Source organism: Ostrea edulis, chromosome 5, assembly GCF_947568905.1.
Source record: "Ostrea edulis chromosome 5, xbOstEdul1.1, whole genome shotgun sequence".
NCBI classification, from domain to species: Eukaryota; Metazoa; Mollusca; class Bivalvia; order Ostreida; family Ostreidae; genus Ostrea; species Ostrea edulis.
The window spans coordinates 31374575-31392958 of NC_079168.1; the positions used below are offsets into that span (position 1 = coordinate 31374575).

Below are 18384 nucleotides of genomic sequence, written 5' to 3' on the forward strand. Positions count from 1 at the left end.
TGGTTTGCTTTTTTGGGGGGAGGGGGTCATATTGCGCTATGTACTGTAGAAAAACATGCGTTTATGTAGAAATATCCCCCTTTTACAAAATCTCCCTATGCTTAAGTAATAATAAATTGTTAATCATACACAGTGTACCGGTAATTATATTGCCAACTCTCACGATTTATGTGTTCCAAATAGTTTACCTGAGAAACTAAATATGGTAACATGTACCACAACCCTAGAACTGTAGATTACATAGTATGATAAACATTAATCTGGGACAATGTTTCTTCTAATCCTTACTTGTTCACTTGTCGGCTTATGCGTCTCTCAAGAACCCAAACAGTGTAGTAAGTACATTCTGTAAATTTCCGCAAAGTACGCGTTATATCTAAAGTTTCTAAGCTCTCGTTTTTATTCACAGAGATATTTTGAATTTGATACTTCATATTAATTGATATTTTAGCTTCGCCTACCACTTGGGAATGCAATGAAATCAAAGTACGTACCCTTATATAAATAACATGCCTGTATCATTTAATTTTACATGTTACACGCTTTTCATTGGTTGAAAAATTATGGGAATATCGTATCCAACGGAGAAAAAAAAATGACCGGAATTACATTCTAGTGGAATGTTGGGGATTCCTCTGGATGCTTCGTATTTATATATAGATTAGGGAATTCTGAAAAGAAAAACTTAACAGTTCTATCGATCTATATAAATTTATTAAACAAAAACAAACAAATATCAAATATAAATAATAATCAATTATGCAAAATGAAATAAACATGGCTATTTGAGGACACCCCCCCCCCCCTTAACGGGCTGAGAGTTAAATGTATTCGACTGGGGAATGGGATGACAATAGTCCAGTTTGCACCTTGCGACAACTTCCTTCATATCACAAACCCAAATACCAGATACACCGCACACTGCCTCAGAGATACTGCAATATCGTAGCCCTTAACGACTATGGTTTCGAACTCCGGCATAATATGTTTATGAGTGGGCACCGAAACGAGGCTTCCGTACGACGTTACAACAGCTGTGACGCCTTAGGAATTCACTGATAAAACTCGAAAAACCTTCTGTAACACTCACTTGTCCACCTGGAAGCCGTGACAACCCTCAAGAGAACCCTACCTGGCATCCCACATCTTGATTATGCACGTGTCCTACGTTTTCCGTTAGTACCGACATCGAACTTTGCACTTAATTCCAGTTCCATTCAACAAAATTCCAGCAATTTTCTCTCAACAGGACTTATCACTAACTTATCCTTTTAAAACTGCATTCTTTAGTCCACAAGAAACCCGTTTTCTCAACAGTAAACAACAGTTTGTGAAAGTCACCATTAGGCCTAACGGATTTAGGTTTTTTTTAAAAGTTGTGTATTCAAAAATTACTACGCGCATCTCGAAATGACATAGAATGTAGTCCAAGAATAACTCGTTAATTCAACTCCAATCAAATAATGTTTTATCAAATAAACTCAATGTTTTAAAATATTAAGTGATAAGGAATGAATTTATTATTTTTTCGTTGGATGGAGGTACACCACGAAAAAATAGACGGAAAACTTTTGCATCATGCGCTACGTGCAATTACGCAGTTTTCCGTCTTCTTCTCTTTTTTTCGTGGTATACCTCCATCCAACGAAAAAATGATAAATTCATTCCTTAAACTGCGGGTTTGGTTAAGTACTCTGTTGTATGAATAACACACCTTTAGAGTGCGGGTTTGGGTAAGTACTCTGTTGTATGAATAACACACCTTTAGAGTGCGGGTTCGGGTAAATACTCTGTTGTATAAATATCACACCTTTAGAGTGCGGGTTTGGGTAAGTACTCTGTTGTATGAATTTCACACCTTTAGAGTGCGGTTTGGGTAACTAATCTGTTGTATGAACAACACACCTTTAGAGTGCGGGTTTGGGTAAGTACTCTGTTGTATGAATAACACACCTTTAGAGTATGGTTTTGGGTAACTACTCTGTTGTATGAATATCACACCTTTAGAGTGCGGGTTCGGGTAAATACTCTGTTGTATAAATAGCACACCTTTAGAGTGCGGTTTTGGGTAACTACTCTGTTGTATGAATATCACACCTTTAGAGTGCGGGTTCGGGTAAATACTCTGTTGTATAAATAGCACACCTTTAGAGTGCGGGTTTGGGTAAGTACTCTGTTGTATGAATAACACACCTTTAGAGTGTGGGTTTGGGTAACTAATCTGTTGTATGAATAACACACCTTTAGAGTGCAGGTTTGGGTAAGTACTCTGTTGTATGAATAACACACCTTTAGAGTGCGGGTTCGGGTAAATACTCTGTTGTATAAATAGCACACCTTTAGAGTGCGGGTTTGGGTAAGTACTCTGTTGTATGAATATCACACCTTTAGAGTGCGGTTTGGGTAACTAATCTGTTGTATGAACAACACACCTTTAGAGTGCGGGTTCGGGTAAATACTCTGTTGTATAAATAGCACACCTTTAGAGTGCGGTTTTGGGTAACTACTCTGTTGTATGAATATCACACCTTTAGAGTGCGGGTTCGGGTAAATATTCTGTTGTATAAATAGCACACCTTTAGAGTGCGGGTTTGGGTAAGTACTCTGTTGTATGAATAACACACCTTTAGAGTGCGGGTTTGGGTAACTACTCTGTTTTTGTTGCATGAGTAAGACGCCTGTGGAATATGGGTTATGTGGTCAAAAGTATAAAGTGGTTAAATATTCCTTTAAAGGTGGATCCCTCTAGAAACTTCACCAAAATTCGTCGTTTGTCTTACGATGCTCGGAACCGACGGGAAAGAAGAGTGGAAACCGTAGAAAGAGGCAGCAATAAAACATTCTACGATGAACTCATTCTGTGGAATGAGGTACCGAAACATTACACTGATATGCATAGCTCGATACAATTTATACTCTATTTAATAACTTATTTTCGATTGGGTCAGATTTTCGTGGTTTGAGAAAAATAAGCATGTTTGTGGGACTTGATAAATCAAAATGATCATACCACGAATTGAACAAATATCAAACATACGTTAAAATATATGGTTTAATTGTACACGAAACATTGAGATAGCTTGCGTTTTGACGTATTCTTGTAGAATAAAATGTACCGATTAGACCTTAAAACTCGAAAATGCAACATCACGGTTCCACATCGAGGCTGGGTACCACGTGGAACACATCCGGGGGATACATTTCTGAGCATAAATACCGTGGGAGCTGCAGGTTACCCAGAGGAGAGCATCACAGTCCTACAGTTCATGTCAAACAAAACCGAAGGTAAACATCTAAATAATAGGACCGAATAATTACCACGGGCCAGAAATGGGCACTATGGATCATTGTGAGGGGTAGTTATGTATAACCATGTGATACTGTTTAAATTTATGAGGTATGTTTGTTTGTTTCACGTCCGTCCCGTTGAGAATTTTTCACTCATATCGAGACGTCACCAGCTGTAGGTGAAGTACCACAAATTTAGACCTATGCTTAGCGTCCAGGGCCGTAGCAGTGAGGGTTCGTTATCGTGCAAACGCCTGCCACAACATGGGACTTCCGTTTTTAAGGTCATATCCGAAAGACTCGTGATTCTCACTTCTAAATGCCGAGCGTTTGGCACGATAGAGAATTCTCACTGCTATCACCCCGAGCGCCATGCTTAGGTTAAAATTTGTGGCACTTCACTTACAGATAGTGCATAAAAAATTCTCGAATTGGATGTAAAACAAATACTAGACCGTAACAGTGATTAGAGCATTCGCTTCGTGACGGAGACGTTGTGGGTTAGTGCCCTGCTCATGTCTTGCTCGCGCCAAAATAGGTATAACGAATGCCCCTTCAATGAAACACTCGGCAGTTAGAAGAGTCACAGGTCTTTCGGATGAGACCTTAAAAAATGGAGCCCCAGTGAAACGGCTTGTGTTAGCACGATAGAAATAAACCTCGCTGCTACTGCGCAGCGCGCCACGCATAGGTCAAAAATCATACTGTTTTACTTACAGCTCGTGATCTCCATCTTCGCAAGCGAAGCGTTTTCGGTCCGTTTCGCTCCCCACAAACCTTTGGCAGATTACGCCACTAAAACCGTGGCCAATTTTTAATTGCTTCCAGGGTTCAATCTCGGAACCAATGAAAAGATTGCTTACATTCGCAAAAAACCACATGGCAGTCAACACCCCGTGTTTATCTTTTTTATGTGTTTAATGGCTTTACGATGGGCCTGTGTCGATTGTGTGGGGACCGATTACCACCAAAATATCGTAGGGTTATATTTTCACCTTCGTTTAAAGTTTTTAAACAACTGTCAGAAGTTCTGAATTACAGTCCGTGTCAAAATGACAGTCTGTATCAGTATGTGTGTTACTCGTGCTTTAACAAATCAAACAAGTTGGAAAAAATTGATTACGATTTAGAAAATAAACTTAAGACACAGAAACTCCTTCATAATGCTTAGTAGTGGGGAAATTATGACACATACAGCCGATTGTCCAAACACCACTGGAGAACTCTCATAGATGAGGGACTTTCCACTCCCTGTCCTCGTACCTACGAATACATCTTGGGCCCACTGTATGCTTTCTATAGCTCGTAACTGATCTACCGTTAATTTTACTTGAAATACTTTCTCAACCTTTTCTTTCGTTGTCTCCGCCATGCTTTGTTTACATTTACTAAGTAACAGTATTATGAAAGCTGTCACCTGATTGGCTAGATTGAAAAGTTAAAATCCAGAACATCCGCTAGGTGTCGGCACTGCGGGCCACGGTTTTAGTGGCGTAATCTTCCAAGGGTTTGTGGGGAGCGAAGCGGACCGAAAACGCTTGGCTTGCGAAGATGGTGATATCTCGATATGAATGTCTCAATATTTCATTTATATATATTGTAATGTTTAATACACATTTCTAATGTTTATATACATTCATAAACATTTCTGATGTTTTACTATTCCATTTATATACTTCATACACATTTTAATGTTTTTACTATTTCATTTATATACTTCGTACACATTTTAATGTTTTTACTATTTCATTTATATACTTTATAAACGTATTAATGTTTTGAGTATGCCATTGATATGCTTCTATAAACATTTTAATGTTTTTTACTATTCCATTTATATACTTTTTATAAACATTTTAATGTTTTTACTATTCCGTTTATATACTTTCTATATACGATATATTTAATGCTTTTACTATTCCATTTATTTACTTTTATAAACATTTCTAATACTTTTACTACTCCATTTACATTGTATATACTTTTAATAAACAGTTTTGATGTTTGTACGATTCCAATTATATACTTTTATATAGATTTTTAATGTTTTACTAATCCATTTATTTACTTTTATAAACATTTTCATTTGCATACTTTTATATACATTTTTAATCTTTTCACTATTCCATTCATATAATTTTTTATATACATGTACATCTGTACATTTTTAATGTTTGTACTATTCCATTTATACATTTTTATAAACATTTTAATGTTTTTACTATTCCATCTATACATTTTTATAGATATTTTAATGTTTTAGAAATGAAGCACATCGTGGTATCATCACCTGACTGCATCCCTATTCAGACTACCATTTACAATTCCACACGTGGAATAGAAATGTCAACGTATGTATAGAACGTTGTATGAAAGGCGAAGATAACGAACAGTGATCAATCTCATAACTCTTATAAACAATACAAATAGTGAGTCGGGCAAACACGGACCCCTGGATATACCAGAGATGAGATAAGATGCCTAGGAGTTAGCATCCCTGTCGACCGGTCACACCCGCCGTAAGTCCTACATGTATATCTTGATCGGGTAAACGGAGTTATCCGTAGTCAAAATCAGTGTGCCAAGAACGGCATAACTATCGGCATGAAACACGTCAGACAGCATTTGACCCAATGATAGGTTGTATTGGCAAACTAGATCGTTATAACGACCATAGAATTTACGAAATGCTGACTTCAATCGAGACTGTTGAAACCCCTGTACCATCGACTTGTTTGTCAGTAGCTTTCCTCAATTTAAAAACTGACTATATGCAGAACAAGCTCTTGCGTATCGAATCAGTTGAGAGATGTAAATGCAGGTGATAATGGAATATTGCTACATAAATATGGGAAGTTGACGATGGAGAAGTTCAAATCATCCCGTTTGTCATAAAGTTGAGTTGTTAGTTTGCCGTTAATATATATTTTCAATAAAATATCTAAGTATGAAGCAGAAGTGGACAACTCTGTGGTGTCTTTTATTTCAAGTTCACTGGGATATATTGAATCGACATATGAATGAAAAATATTATTGTTAATAGATAATACATCGTCGATATATCTAAATGTCGAATTGAAGGCCACAGCAAGATATTTTTTTCTTCTCATGTAGAAGTTTTTGAATAAATTCTGCTTCATAGGAATATAAAAACAGGTCAGCCAACAAAGGAGCACAATTCGTGCCCATGGGCATTCCAACATACTGTTGCAAAACCTGATCACCAAAGATCACAAAGATATTGTCAATGAGGAACTCCAGCGTGTCTTTTATTTCAACTTCAGAGTACTTGTGCGTGGAATCAGAGTGGCGTTTAACAAAGTAATTGTTTGGATGACAACTCACTAGATATAAATATATGAGGTCTTGTTGAACTTTTACTAATGTATAGAACGGACGTGATAATAAAACATGTTGAACCTTTACTAATGGCGGTACCTTAGTATGGACTTCATATTTCATAGAACCTGTTCATTTTCGGCCGCTATTAGGCTGTGAAAGTTTGTGCAGGATTGCTGATATTGATAAACTGAAAAACAATAGAAACACGTCCTTTATAGAAGTTCAATCTTAACAACATGTATTTTGTCTATTTTTGACAAAGGAAACAAGGTTTAAAGCATTGTTTATCCAATCCCGATCAAATGGTCGTTCTACTAAGGTGTTCAGCATCATCTAAAACAAAGATAGGGTCAAAGACATCCTTTTTCTCTCCACTAATTCGATACGCACGAGCATCGAGGTAGGCTCGAACTAGTAAGCTGATGTTATAAAAGTTTCAAATGTCTCGTTTAAAGTAAAGTCAGTATTTCGCAAATTTTATGGTCTTTATAATGATCAATTTACAAATGAAAAAAACTGGGTCGAATGCTGTCTGACGTGTTTCATACCAAATTACATACTGATTTTGACTACAGATTACTCCATTTACATGATCAATTTATGGGGCTCAAGGCGAATGCGACCGATCAATAGGGGGTGCCTACTCCTCCTAGGCACCTGACCCACCTCTGGTGTATCCAGGGGAGCTGTGTTTAACATACTTTTAATTTTGTATTCCTTTTAGGAGTTTATTAATATGCAAGCATACGGTGGGGCCAAAATTGGGGAACAAAGATTTATATCTAAATGTATAAAGAGAAATATTCTAAAAATATTTTTCTTTAGGCAACAGTGCTATGATTCGTCATAGTAATATACAAAGAATCCTTAGGTCATGCGGATTCAAGTTTGTTCAAATAATGGTCCCGGTAAGATGTTCAAATAATGGCCCCGGTAAGATAGGGCTTCAATAGAGGATCAAAGTCGTGCATTGTACATTAATATACACGCGTCACCAGGTAGCGCAGATGCCAATTTATTCAAATAATGGCCCTGGAGGGTAAGGTGAGGCCACAATAAGGGATAAAAAAAAATGATATGGCAGTATATGAGGAAATTAATCTGCATCATTGGTACTGATGCTTATGCAAAATCAACATTTCATATGGTCAGTGAAATGAAAAAAATATTTGCAGCCGTTCTTTGATGCTTACATCAATGTTTCTTGTTTGTATTATAAACGGAAATTACCTTCACTCAATACGGCTCAATGGTTCATAGAAATACATGAAGATATATATTTCGTCGTCATATTTCATTCATATTTATTTTTTGTGACAATTCACGTATTGACATATGACAATGTCTCTCTTTGTAGTTATTACGATCTCAACATTGGCATATCGGATACAAAAGTCTGGACTCCTCCAAAAGAATGTCGCCAGTGACTCTCAATAGTCGCCTGTCGCGTGAATTACCTAATAAACAACTTGGCGTGAAATTGAATAGCATTGTTTTGTGTGGTTTTTTCCCCGTTTCATGGGGGTGTGTTTTAGAACAGATAGTAAAGTAATGGATTTTTGTGGAAAATGTTATTCATCTTCGTTCAACATAATCCTCACTGACATCAACAGATCGTATAAGTTGTGTATTCCAACTCGGGAGTTCTGTCCTGCAATCCAGTATAAGTCATTGTTACCAGTGCATAACCCATTAAAATGATGAGATATGATGATCGAAGGGAGATATTACAGTATATGGTCGCGAATGAATGGGTACTGTTATAAAAGATATGTCACTGTGAATATTAATGGAATGCAAATGTATTTGTATGAATGATTGTACGAATGAGTAAATATACAGTGTAGTATTTAATTCTATCACATAGGGGATCGAAAGACATCTTGTCCTCTACAACTTTTTTATATAATTTTTAATTTTATTAGGACATTGATGTGGACAATATTGCTTTAAAATCCTTTTTTAATCATTACTTCATTTTTTCTGAAGGAGTTTGTTAAAATTTTACCTGTTTTTCACCAAGTATGTTCGAAAGTGCATCATCAAAAGAAACCTCTTCCTTGTTAGTAAGAAATACTATTCCTATACAATGCACTTCTCACGAGGCAGGCAGGCACTTTTAATTTTTCTTTGTAGTTTTTCAATAAAGAGACCAATCCTTAATTGGTTCAGAGTTTTAAAAGTCCTGTATATTTCGAATCCTCGAAGTTTTTGCGACCATGTTTTGCATTTCCTTTAAGGGTGTTAATATCTTTTGCTGTCCATACATATGTACTTTGGGGTCGGAGATATAAATTCTACCACGGTTATTGCAAAGATCAAAGGAATGCCGCGGTCATTACCCTATGATATACCTTTATACGTATATGTATTAACTGATTATGAGAAAATTGCTTAATTGCACCTCGGGTTTTGCTAATGCAACAAAAAAGACGATAACTGATAATTCAATTATATAATCATAAAAATCAATCAATATATGTTGTAAAACAAATTCATGAATGACTGAAAAACATTTGTCATTCAGTATAAACCAATCGTCTGCGATGCTGTCCATACTTTGGGGTCGGAGATATAAAGTCTCTCACAGTAGCTTTTTCTCCATGATGTGAACCATTCAACGTCTCCATCATAAAAGGTGAAGATAACGAACAGTGATCAATCTCATAACTCCTATAAGCAATACCATTCTGTCATATGAATGAAGGAGATCTCTACACCAAGATTAGTTAAAGAAAATAATTATGACTGAATGGGTTCAAGTTTGTTCAAATGGAAGGTCCATGTTCCTTTCAAAGGGAAGATAATCACAAAAAATGCAAAAATAGGGTGGGGTCATTTAAAAATCTTCTCAAGAACCACTGGGCCAGAAAAGCTTAAATTTACATGAAAGCTTTCTGACATAGTGCAGATTCAAGTTTGTTCAAATCATGGCCCCCGGGGTTGGATGGGGCGACAATAGGGGATCAAAGTTTTACATACAAATATATAGGGACAATCTTTAAAAATCTTCTTTTCAAGAACCACTGAGCCAGAAAAGCTGAGATTTATATGAAAGCTTTCTGACATGGTGCAGATTTAAGGTTGTTAAAATCATGGCCACCGGGGGTAGGATGGGACCACAAGAGAGGATCAAAGTTTTGCATACAAACATATAGGGAAAATCTTTTAAAATCTTCTAAAAAACTACTGGGCCAGGAAAGTTGAAATTTACATGAAAGCTTCCTGACATAGTGCAGATTCAAGTTTATCAAATTCATGGCCCCCGGGGATAAGATGAGGCGTCAATAGGGGATCAAACTTTTACATACAAATATATTGGGAAAATCATTAAACAAAATTCATCTGAAAAATCACTGGGCCAGAAAAGTTTATATTCACATGAAAGCTTCCTGACATAGTCCAGATTCAATTTTGAAAAAAAAAATCATGGCCCCCGGGAGTAGGATGGGGCCACAATAGGGATCAAAGTTTTACATGTGAATATATAGGGAAAATCTTTAAATGTGAGCCAAGGTGACGCAGGTAAGCGATGTGGCCCATGGGCCTCTCGGTTTCAATAGACATCATGGGTGTGGGAAGGGCTTGACATGAAGCATCGATGAGGCAATCGGAATTCCTCGACATAGAGTGCGCGAGACATTCAAGGAGTTCCGATTGATCCATGAGGCTTACATCCTCACTCTGTTGGACATCAAGTTCATTAATTCGATCTGATACTGCTGTGTCATTATCCGTTGTCTCTACCGTACAAAAGATTGAAGCATTCGAAACGTCAGTATCATCACATTCCATGAAGACCTCTTCTGTTTCATCCCCTTCCACCATTGTACGGCGATTGCGAGCAGCTCTCCTTTCACTTCTTGCATGGTCAGTATCCCTGTATCCACGCCATGGGAAAACTGACGGCACATGCTGCATCTGACTTTCTTTGCCTCTTCAATGGACCAGTTCCTAATAAAATAATTATGATATCATTTATAATATATGTCCCTATCATTTCTAGGTTTTTTTAATCTTGTATTTTATTTTTATATACATGTACATATTTGATAATTTATCTTAATGGAAGTTCAAATACATCTGTGGTTTTAACAGCAACTAATACATGTATAATATACGTGTATAAGTACAGTTGTATGTATGAAAATTTTAACATATATTTGATAGCTGATATGTTTCATACTGATTGTTAGACCGTTCTTGGCACACTGATTTTGACTACGGATAACACCGTTTACCTGATCAAGACATAGGTATCACGGCGGGTGTGACCGGTCGGCAGTGGATGCATACTCCTCCTCGGCACCTGATCCCACCTGTGGTACATGTATATCCAGGGGTCCGTGTTTGCCCAACTCCCTATTTTGTATTGCTTACAGGGGGTTATGAGATTGATTACTGTTCGTTATATTCACCTTTGATAGTAAAATTTTTACATTTAAGTTCAATTGAACTTTTTTTAACAGAATTATGGAAAATATAAGATAGAATGGTTGGTTTATATGCATTTTGGTGCTTGCTGCATCCTCATGGGACTGTCTGTTACTCTTCATAATCATACATTATACTAAGCTTAAGGATAGGTCTGAAAGTAAAGTACTTACACTGCAAAACGGTAAATACTTAGGTGACCACGTGTCACTTCAACAGTGATGATCTTTCTTGACATGACGCATAGTTATATACATGTAGTATGATGAGAATAACACAATCACTATGTAATGAATAGGTCATGTATAAACTTGGGTTAGCATGAAGAACACGAGTATTATTCTAACAGTGCTGCACTACTAGTATATAACTCCGTTATGTCTAAAGTACACTGGCGTGTACAAGATATGATGTACTTAAAAACTGTGAAATATCTGTTGTTGTTTTGTCCTAAATGTGATAAATAAATTACGAAAAATACTATTCACTTCTTTGGTCGTTTCAGATACAATTTTGGTGAAAATTGCTTGCAACAATGTGTTGAAGTTTATGTATCAAGTGCGTAGCGAAAATAAACCGCACACGTGTCCCAATTCTGAAGTGGTTCCAAAATTTGCAATTCTTATCTGACTGCCAGCAGACTATATCTAGAACAAAAGATCAGTCCCTCACCTGTCGTATCTCAGTCACCAATTCGTCAGTAGTCAGAAGGATGTTTCTTCTCGCAGTCTCTCTGTTGGTCGTCGCAGTCTCTGCACAAGTCCCCGTTCCCTGCTGTAAGTGTTTAACCACAATTATTGATCTTTAACTAGTCAAAATGGATGCACTTTTTAATTATGCATTATTATTTTTTACTTTTTAAGATTTACACTCTGTGCCTTTATATATTTTACATCAAAAGATATAATGTGTAGCATGTGTAAATGATAAACAAATAAATTCAGCGTACATTACAAGTCAGTTGAGCGAAAATATCAGAGTTATGCACACGTGTACTTAAAGAACATATAGTTATGATAAGCGATGTTACGTCATCGATATACACATTTTTAATTAGGCTTCCTTTATAAACCCAAAGGAGTTTTAGATATAAGCACAAAGCATTTATTTTCTTTTGCAGCCTCTCCTCCTCAATGGGAGGGTCGTGAAGTCAGGGTAAGTGTTCTTTATTGCAGTCTGCGGTAGAGATAGGCACACATAAGGTCTTTCTCCTTAAGAGATTTCGGGACGACTCAATATGAATCTAATTCATGCTGTAACAAGTAAAGGCGATCATGAAATTCAATCCATCATGGCGTCCTCATAATACTAAACTAATGAATACTCGTCCCTAGTAATAACATGTATTGCGTTTCGTTTGAGTTCATTGATTAATGTATTATTACCTAATCTACAATATAAATTGATATTACATTTTTTTTCTTCTGTTTTCCTTCTTTAATCAGCAGAGAAAGGTACACAAAATGAGCAGGGGGTGAAACACTTTATCACGTGACTTACTATTACCTGATCTCGTAACGAAGTTTCCCGGTCACGTGACGAACTGTTTCGCGGTCACGCGAGAAATTATTGCCCGATTTGCAGATTAGGTAATAAAACACTTATTTCATGCCTGCTATAGAAACAGACAAAACTAAAATAATTGCCTCTCGGTAATGGTGAAGACAGGGAAACTGTTGTTCTCGACGTCCGGCGTCTGTTTCCCGGGCTTTCGCCACTACCTGGGGACAATAGTTTTAACTGTTTCCATTATAGGCATGAAATAATCATATGATATTTACATTCACTAATGAAATAGTCAAATTATAATATACAGCTATAAGGATTCTTTGTATTATTTGAAATTTTAAATAAAAAAATGAAAAGAAGCATGTAGATTTTTTTAATAATTGGCTTCGTCACGTACTTCCTTTATACCCCCCCCCCCCCCCCCCCCCCCCCCCCCAAGCAAACAGTCTTATTCTTCCTGATAAACTGATGCGATAAAAACATCCAGGTCAACAAAGATATTTGGTTTGTAGACGAATTCCGTCGTTGTATCGATGAAGGTTTGAATGAAACGATCTCTGAAAGAACTTCGAGATCAGTTCCGTTGAACTTTTGAGAAACTTTTACAAACGTATTGCTTAAAATTGTTCCCGTAGTTTTATTACTATACGTGCAGTAGTTCCTAAAGTTAAGAATTGACTGTTAAACTTTGATACATCTGAGTTAGGAAGCACGGTTTCCCAATAATCGTAATCGGGCAAGGTTGATTTACTTCTCTAACAGGTTGATCCCTCAAAGAAGTACGAAGAGAAACGATTTCTGGTCTACGATGAGCTGAATCAGCGAGAAAGAGTGATGGCGGAGGTAGAACTGAACTCAGACAAAGAATTCTACGATGCCCTGTTCTTACATAAAGAGGTATCTCATCTCCGTTGTACATATTTTTACAATGTATATAGGGGATTTTCAAATCCTGAATCAATTTTACATTTTCAGCTGTTCTCTGAGATAATCCTTTATAACTCCAATATGTTAGTTTCCTCGTATGCTATATCAACATATGTATGTAAATTTATCACATTCATGCAAACTAACAACTTGTCATAACGTCAACGGGTGGGTACTTAGTTTGACGTTATACAAATTATCACGTTTTCTGTTGTAGTTAACGTAGTTCCACCCTCCTGTGACGTCATAAGATTTCGCAAAGTCAATGAATTATTAAGATTTATGCATGACAGGAACATAAATTTTGTTGGATTTTTTTTTTTTCAATAGTTATTGAGAAAAATCTTGTTGACCATAGCATATTTCAAAAGTATAAGTTATATATGAATAATCAATTATGTGTTTCAAAATATTGAATCCAAGGGTAATAACTCTGTTTTCATTAGATTATTTATAGAGATTATTAATAAAGTCCATTAAGCGATAGATATCCTTTATTTTTCTCAAACATTATATATAATTTTTAAAGAAACAGTTTCACGAAATTGTTATGAATACTATTATATCATTTGAACCAGTTTTTGTGAAATCTTGATAATGCTGTTTAAGGAAAATTGCAATTTTCTGACGTTGATAACAGATATATGTGTGCTAATTGATGAAAATTTTAATAATACTCATTTTATCATTTTTATTTGTTACTAAGATATTCATTTGAAGAATCAACAATCAAATATACATGTAAGATTGAACCTATAATAAAATTTCAAGGATCACAAATTTAGCTTTAGTTTGTAGTATGTAGTCCTTGCACATGCGAAGATTATAACCTTTAGTTATTACACATGACACCGGTTTAATATCAAGATTTATGATTTATAACCTTTAGATATTACACATGACACCGGTTTAATATCAATTTTTCACGCTAGGCTCTTTATTCGGTATTTGACATAAGCATATAAAATGGGATAACATGTGTTCGTGCACTTTGACGCATTGAACGTGTTTATAATTAGAGCGCTAAACATAACTGCATTTTTGTCATTTTCGCGATTCCAGATATTTTTAGACATAACAGCCACATTAATTAGCCTACCGTTTATATATATATATATCTATCTATCTATCTATCTATCTATATATGAATGATTAACAGATACTCTGACTAATTAACCCTTGACCTTACTGACCTTGAATAAATTAGAACTAACAATTAATTGCTTGGCGTGCTTGGAATGACCATTTATTCAATATCAATACACAAAATATGAGTCGACCTTCAATTCGATATGGCAGCATATACACAAACACCAATCGGAACACCTCGCCCTTTCCTCCGTTACTTTTTATGACGTATAGGGCGAGGGGTCCCGATTGACACAAACACAACATTAGAAGCGCCACCTTCATACAGAGACCTAGAGATAACGGTACCTAATGGAGATAGCATTCTATGCAAAATTATGTCATCGATAACTCTTGAATTGCATATGTTTTCCGTCACGAGATCAATTTTAAAACATATTTACTTCACAATCACTAGCGCATAATCCTCTTAAAAACTTCATTCCTTGTTAATATAAATAGCGACACTGAAAGTAGAAATTGAAAAGGGGAAAAAAGTCGAAATTTATTCAACACATAGATCATCGTTACATGAATGCTTAATTTGGACAAGACAAAGTAAATTGAAATAAAAACTAGGAAAATGAAGGGAAATGGTTGAGAGGGTTTTCAGTTAAATTACTGGCACCTTGAAGCGTTTGGTTAACCGGAAAAGGAAGTTACACTCGAGCATGCCCAGTCGAGTAAATACCAATGCTTAAAAGATAATTACGAGTTACGGCTCTTGTAATGGTAAAATGTTTTAAGCTTGAAATAACTGGTTTCTTCAAGAGAAGATAAACTCTAATAACCGCCACCTATGAACTTATATCAAAAAATTAATTATTTAATTTGTATATTTCAATATTTTCCCGACGTATACCAGAAACGCATATGACAGCATTGTCTTTGAAAAAAGATTAATTACTTACAGATTTATCCAGAGTTGCTTACCATATTTTCTCCTTTAACTTTGGTATTAAAGGCACACTTTTCAGAGACTTATAAAATGAACATTTCTGCATAAATGACTGGTGTAATATTCGTAGATTGTTAACAGTATAAATTATCGTTTTTCAAAAATTTCGAAAATTTTGACAATGTATTTTTTCTGCTTACAGAATAAAATGTACATCGTGGACCTTAAAACCAAGAAATGTAACATTTCTGCTATCAACCGTCCATTCCGCCCAAGGGGTGTTATTCCAGGGTCAAAGTTCGACGGTGAGGTGGTGATCGGGGCTGCTGGAATTCCCACCGAGTCCGTCACTGTCATCGCTTTCTCAGGAAACTTCTCAGGAGGTATCTAGCCAGACAACAATTATTCTCACAGAAAAATAACATTTATTGCTTTTCCTTAAATCTTACGATTGCAATAACACGCTTTTCAAAAGTTTTGGCGTGTATTTCATGAATATGCTTTTCCATTGATTGATATTGATGCAAGAAACACAACTGCAAGTCATGAAAAGAAAAATCTAGAGAATTGTTTTAACGTTGCCGGATTACAATTTGTAATAATTCAGTAAAAGTCCGTGATAGCAGGTAACAGAAGGATCGAGTGAGCTTTTCTGATCAATTGATGTCTGTATATAAGTGTTTGTGCATCTGGAATAAACTTGTCATATTCTCTTTTTTTTTTCTCTCTCTCTCTCCGAAGAACCACTGGACTAATTTCAACAAATGATTTTATGTAATGTCCTTGGGTGCGAGATTTAAGTTTTTTTCAAACCAGGGACAATCCTTCTTCCAAACACGATTGGGTTCAAAGTTGGGCAAACCTAGACGTTAGGCGTTTTACGATCGGGTTCAAGACACCCAATCTAGCATTCTCTCACCAGAGCGGGAACTCTGGGTAGAGAATGCCAATCTAGACGTTAGGCGTTTTACGATCGGGTTTAAAGCAAAGCTAATTTAGACTTCAGGCGTTTTAGAGAGATCTATACGGATTGCATGGGATATTTTGGAAAATTTCCTTGAAAACAATCACTATGCAAAAATATCATGAAATGCAGATCTAAGTTTATTCAAGGTCATACATAACCACATCGCAACATCAAGTGGTTCATTAACGTATATAATATATCACGATGAAAGTGCAATGTGTGAACAAGTTGACCAATGGGCCTCTTCTTTCTCGTGTACATAGAAACACACCATTTGACCCTCGTCGTCATTCCGTCAACTATCTTCGGTTTCTTTGAAATTGGACAAGAATGAAGGGTATATCTACATAAATTACCGGCATGCATAATTTTAAGTTTAATTTTGTACAAACTACACAATAAAGAATGGCGGCTGTCATGCATGTACATTTGGGTTGAACAACTTTAGTCTGTGTAGTACTAATCCGTGTTAGGACAGATCCTCAGTACCCCTTGTTTGTCGTAAGAGGCGACTAAATGGGGCGGTCCTTCGGATGAGGTCGCAAAAACCGAGGTCCCGTCAGGCCGTGTCCCAGCAGGTGTGGCACGATAAAGGTCCCTCCCTGCTCAATGGCCGTATGAACCGAGCATAAGCCTAAATTTTGCAGCCCTTCACCGGTAATGGTGACGTCTCCATATGATGAAAAATTCTCGAGTGAGACGTTAAACATTATACAACCAATTAGTTGATATATTTGTCGCTGCCTTTACATACACGTTTACATGCTGAATTTCTACTTTTACAGATGCTTACACGGGACTGGTGTCTTCACCGGACTGTTTCCCGATCACCAACTTCCATTTCTCTCAAAAATATGGATTTGAACAATCACAGTATGTTTTGAATTTCTAAGCATGAATTACTTATTCATTCACAGTAGTATCCATTTATCATCATTATTTGGATCGTTAAATATCACCCTTTACGAAATTAGAATTGAAAATTGTTTTCACATGTCACCTGCCTTTAATTTTGAAATTCAGTCAATTTCATTCAATATTTTAGCTATTTTGAATTTGTACGCAATAAAGGATTTACAAATGTCAGAATTACATTTCTGTATTTTGTTTTACAGATACTATGACGTCAAAATAGGAATATCAGATCCTCAACTCTTCTTACCCCCCAGCGAGTGTGTTACACCTCCACCCGGCTACTGAACACACTTCTAATCACTGATATCATTGTAAAATATCCAACCTACACTACAGCAAGAAATACACATAACATTCAAGTAGAAATAAACAACTTTAAACGTATGTTTTTCTTCGTATTGAATTTAGAGTAGTTTAGGAAAGTGTGTTTGAAATAAACAATTTTAAATTCACGTTCGTCGTATTAATTTCGGAGAGTGTTTGTTTTGTTGGTATTTCGCATCTGGGACATCCAAGCACAGACACCTGTTTCTGTAAATTAGTTATGACCTCTGTGGGTTATCATTAGTATACCGATGTCATAATTTATTTACAGAAACAAGTGCCTGTGCATCCAAGCCTCTATTCTCTCGTGCAATCGCTATATGATCAAGACCTGTTTTTACTAAGTGGTACTTGATCATCGTGGATTGTGTACAGAATTGTAAACTAAAACGGTCTTCGATCTTTTTCCATTTAGAATGTTGCACAATATCATAGAACGTTAATTTCTGTGGAAACGAGGGGGTTATTTATATTCGGTCTTTCCTATCCCCTCGTTTCTGTCCAAACCTTCATAAAGTATGCAGTATGTGGGAAATAAGTCGTGCTTCGGTTTGAATATGTTTCAGCTTATATTTGATGTGAATCGTTCGAAAACTTACATAAATCAATTCATGAATGATATTTCCGCAAGGGAATACAATTGAAACCATTC

The 18384-nt window shown here is 36.2% G+C and overlaps 2 protein-coding genes and 1 long non-coding RNA gene across 4 annotated transcripts; 2 read left to right on the forward strand and 1 right to left on the reverse strand.

Annotated features, from left to right (window-relative positions):
- Positions 1-202: 202 nt before the first annotated feature.
- Positions 203-8115, forward strand: LOC125650866 (mammalian ependymin-related protein 1-like). 2 transcript variants are annotated; one of them, XM_048879424.2, is made up of 6 exons: positions 203-335; positions 452-486; positions 2736-2870; positions 3105-3285; positions 5552-5639; positions 7988-8115. In XM_048879424.2, exons 1-6 carry the CDS (start codon positions 269-271, stop codon positions 8055-8057), a joined length of 576 nt encoding a protein of 191 aa, XP_048735381.1. In that variant the 5' UTR covers positions 203-268; the 3' UTR covers positions 8058-8115. The 2 variants fall into 2 exon arrangements, with proteins under 2 accessions (XP_048735381.1, XP_048735382.1); XM_048879425.2 differs by lacking the exon at positions 5552-5639.
- Positions 8116-9070: 955 nt separating this feature from the next.
- On the reverse strand, positions 9071-11850 carry LOC130054842 (uncharacterized). Its single transcript, XR_008803176.1, has 2 exons — positions 11737-11850; positions 9071-10584 (listed from the first exon to the last, which is right to left on the reverse strand). It is a non-coding gene; the product is annotated as an uncharacterized LOC130054842 (long non-coding RNA).
- On the forward strand, positions 11707-17860 carry LOC125651964 (mammalian ependymin-related protein 1-like). The gene is made up of 6 exons (XM_048880817.2): positions 11707-11840; positions 12185-12219; positions 13336-13470; positions 15729-15909; positions 17279-17366; positions 17609-17860. The coding sequence occupies exons 1-6, from the start codon at positions 11777-11779 to the stop codon at positions 17691-17693; spliced, it is 588 nt and encodes a 195-aa protein (XP_048736774.1). The 5' UTR covers positions 11707-11776; the 3' UTR covers positions 17694-17860.
- Positions 17861-18384: the final 524 nt, after the last annotated feature.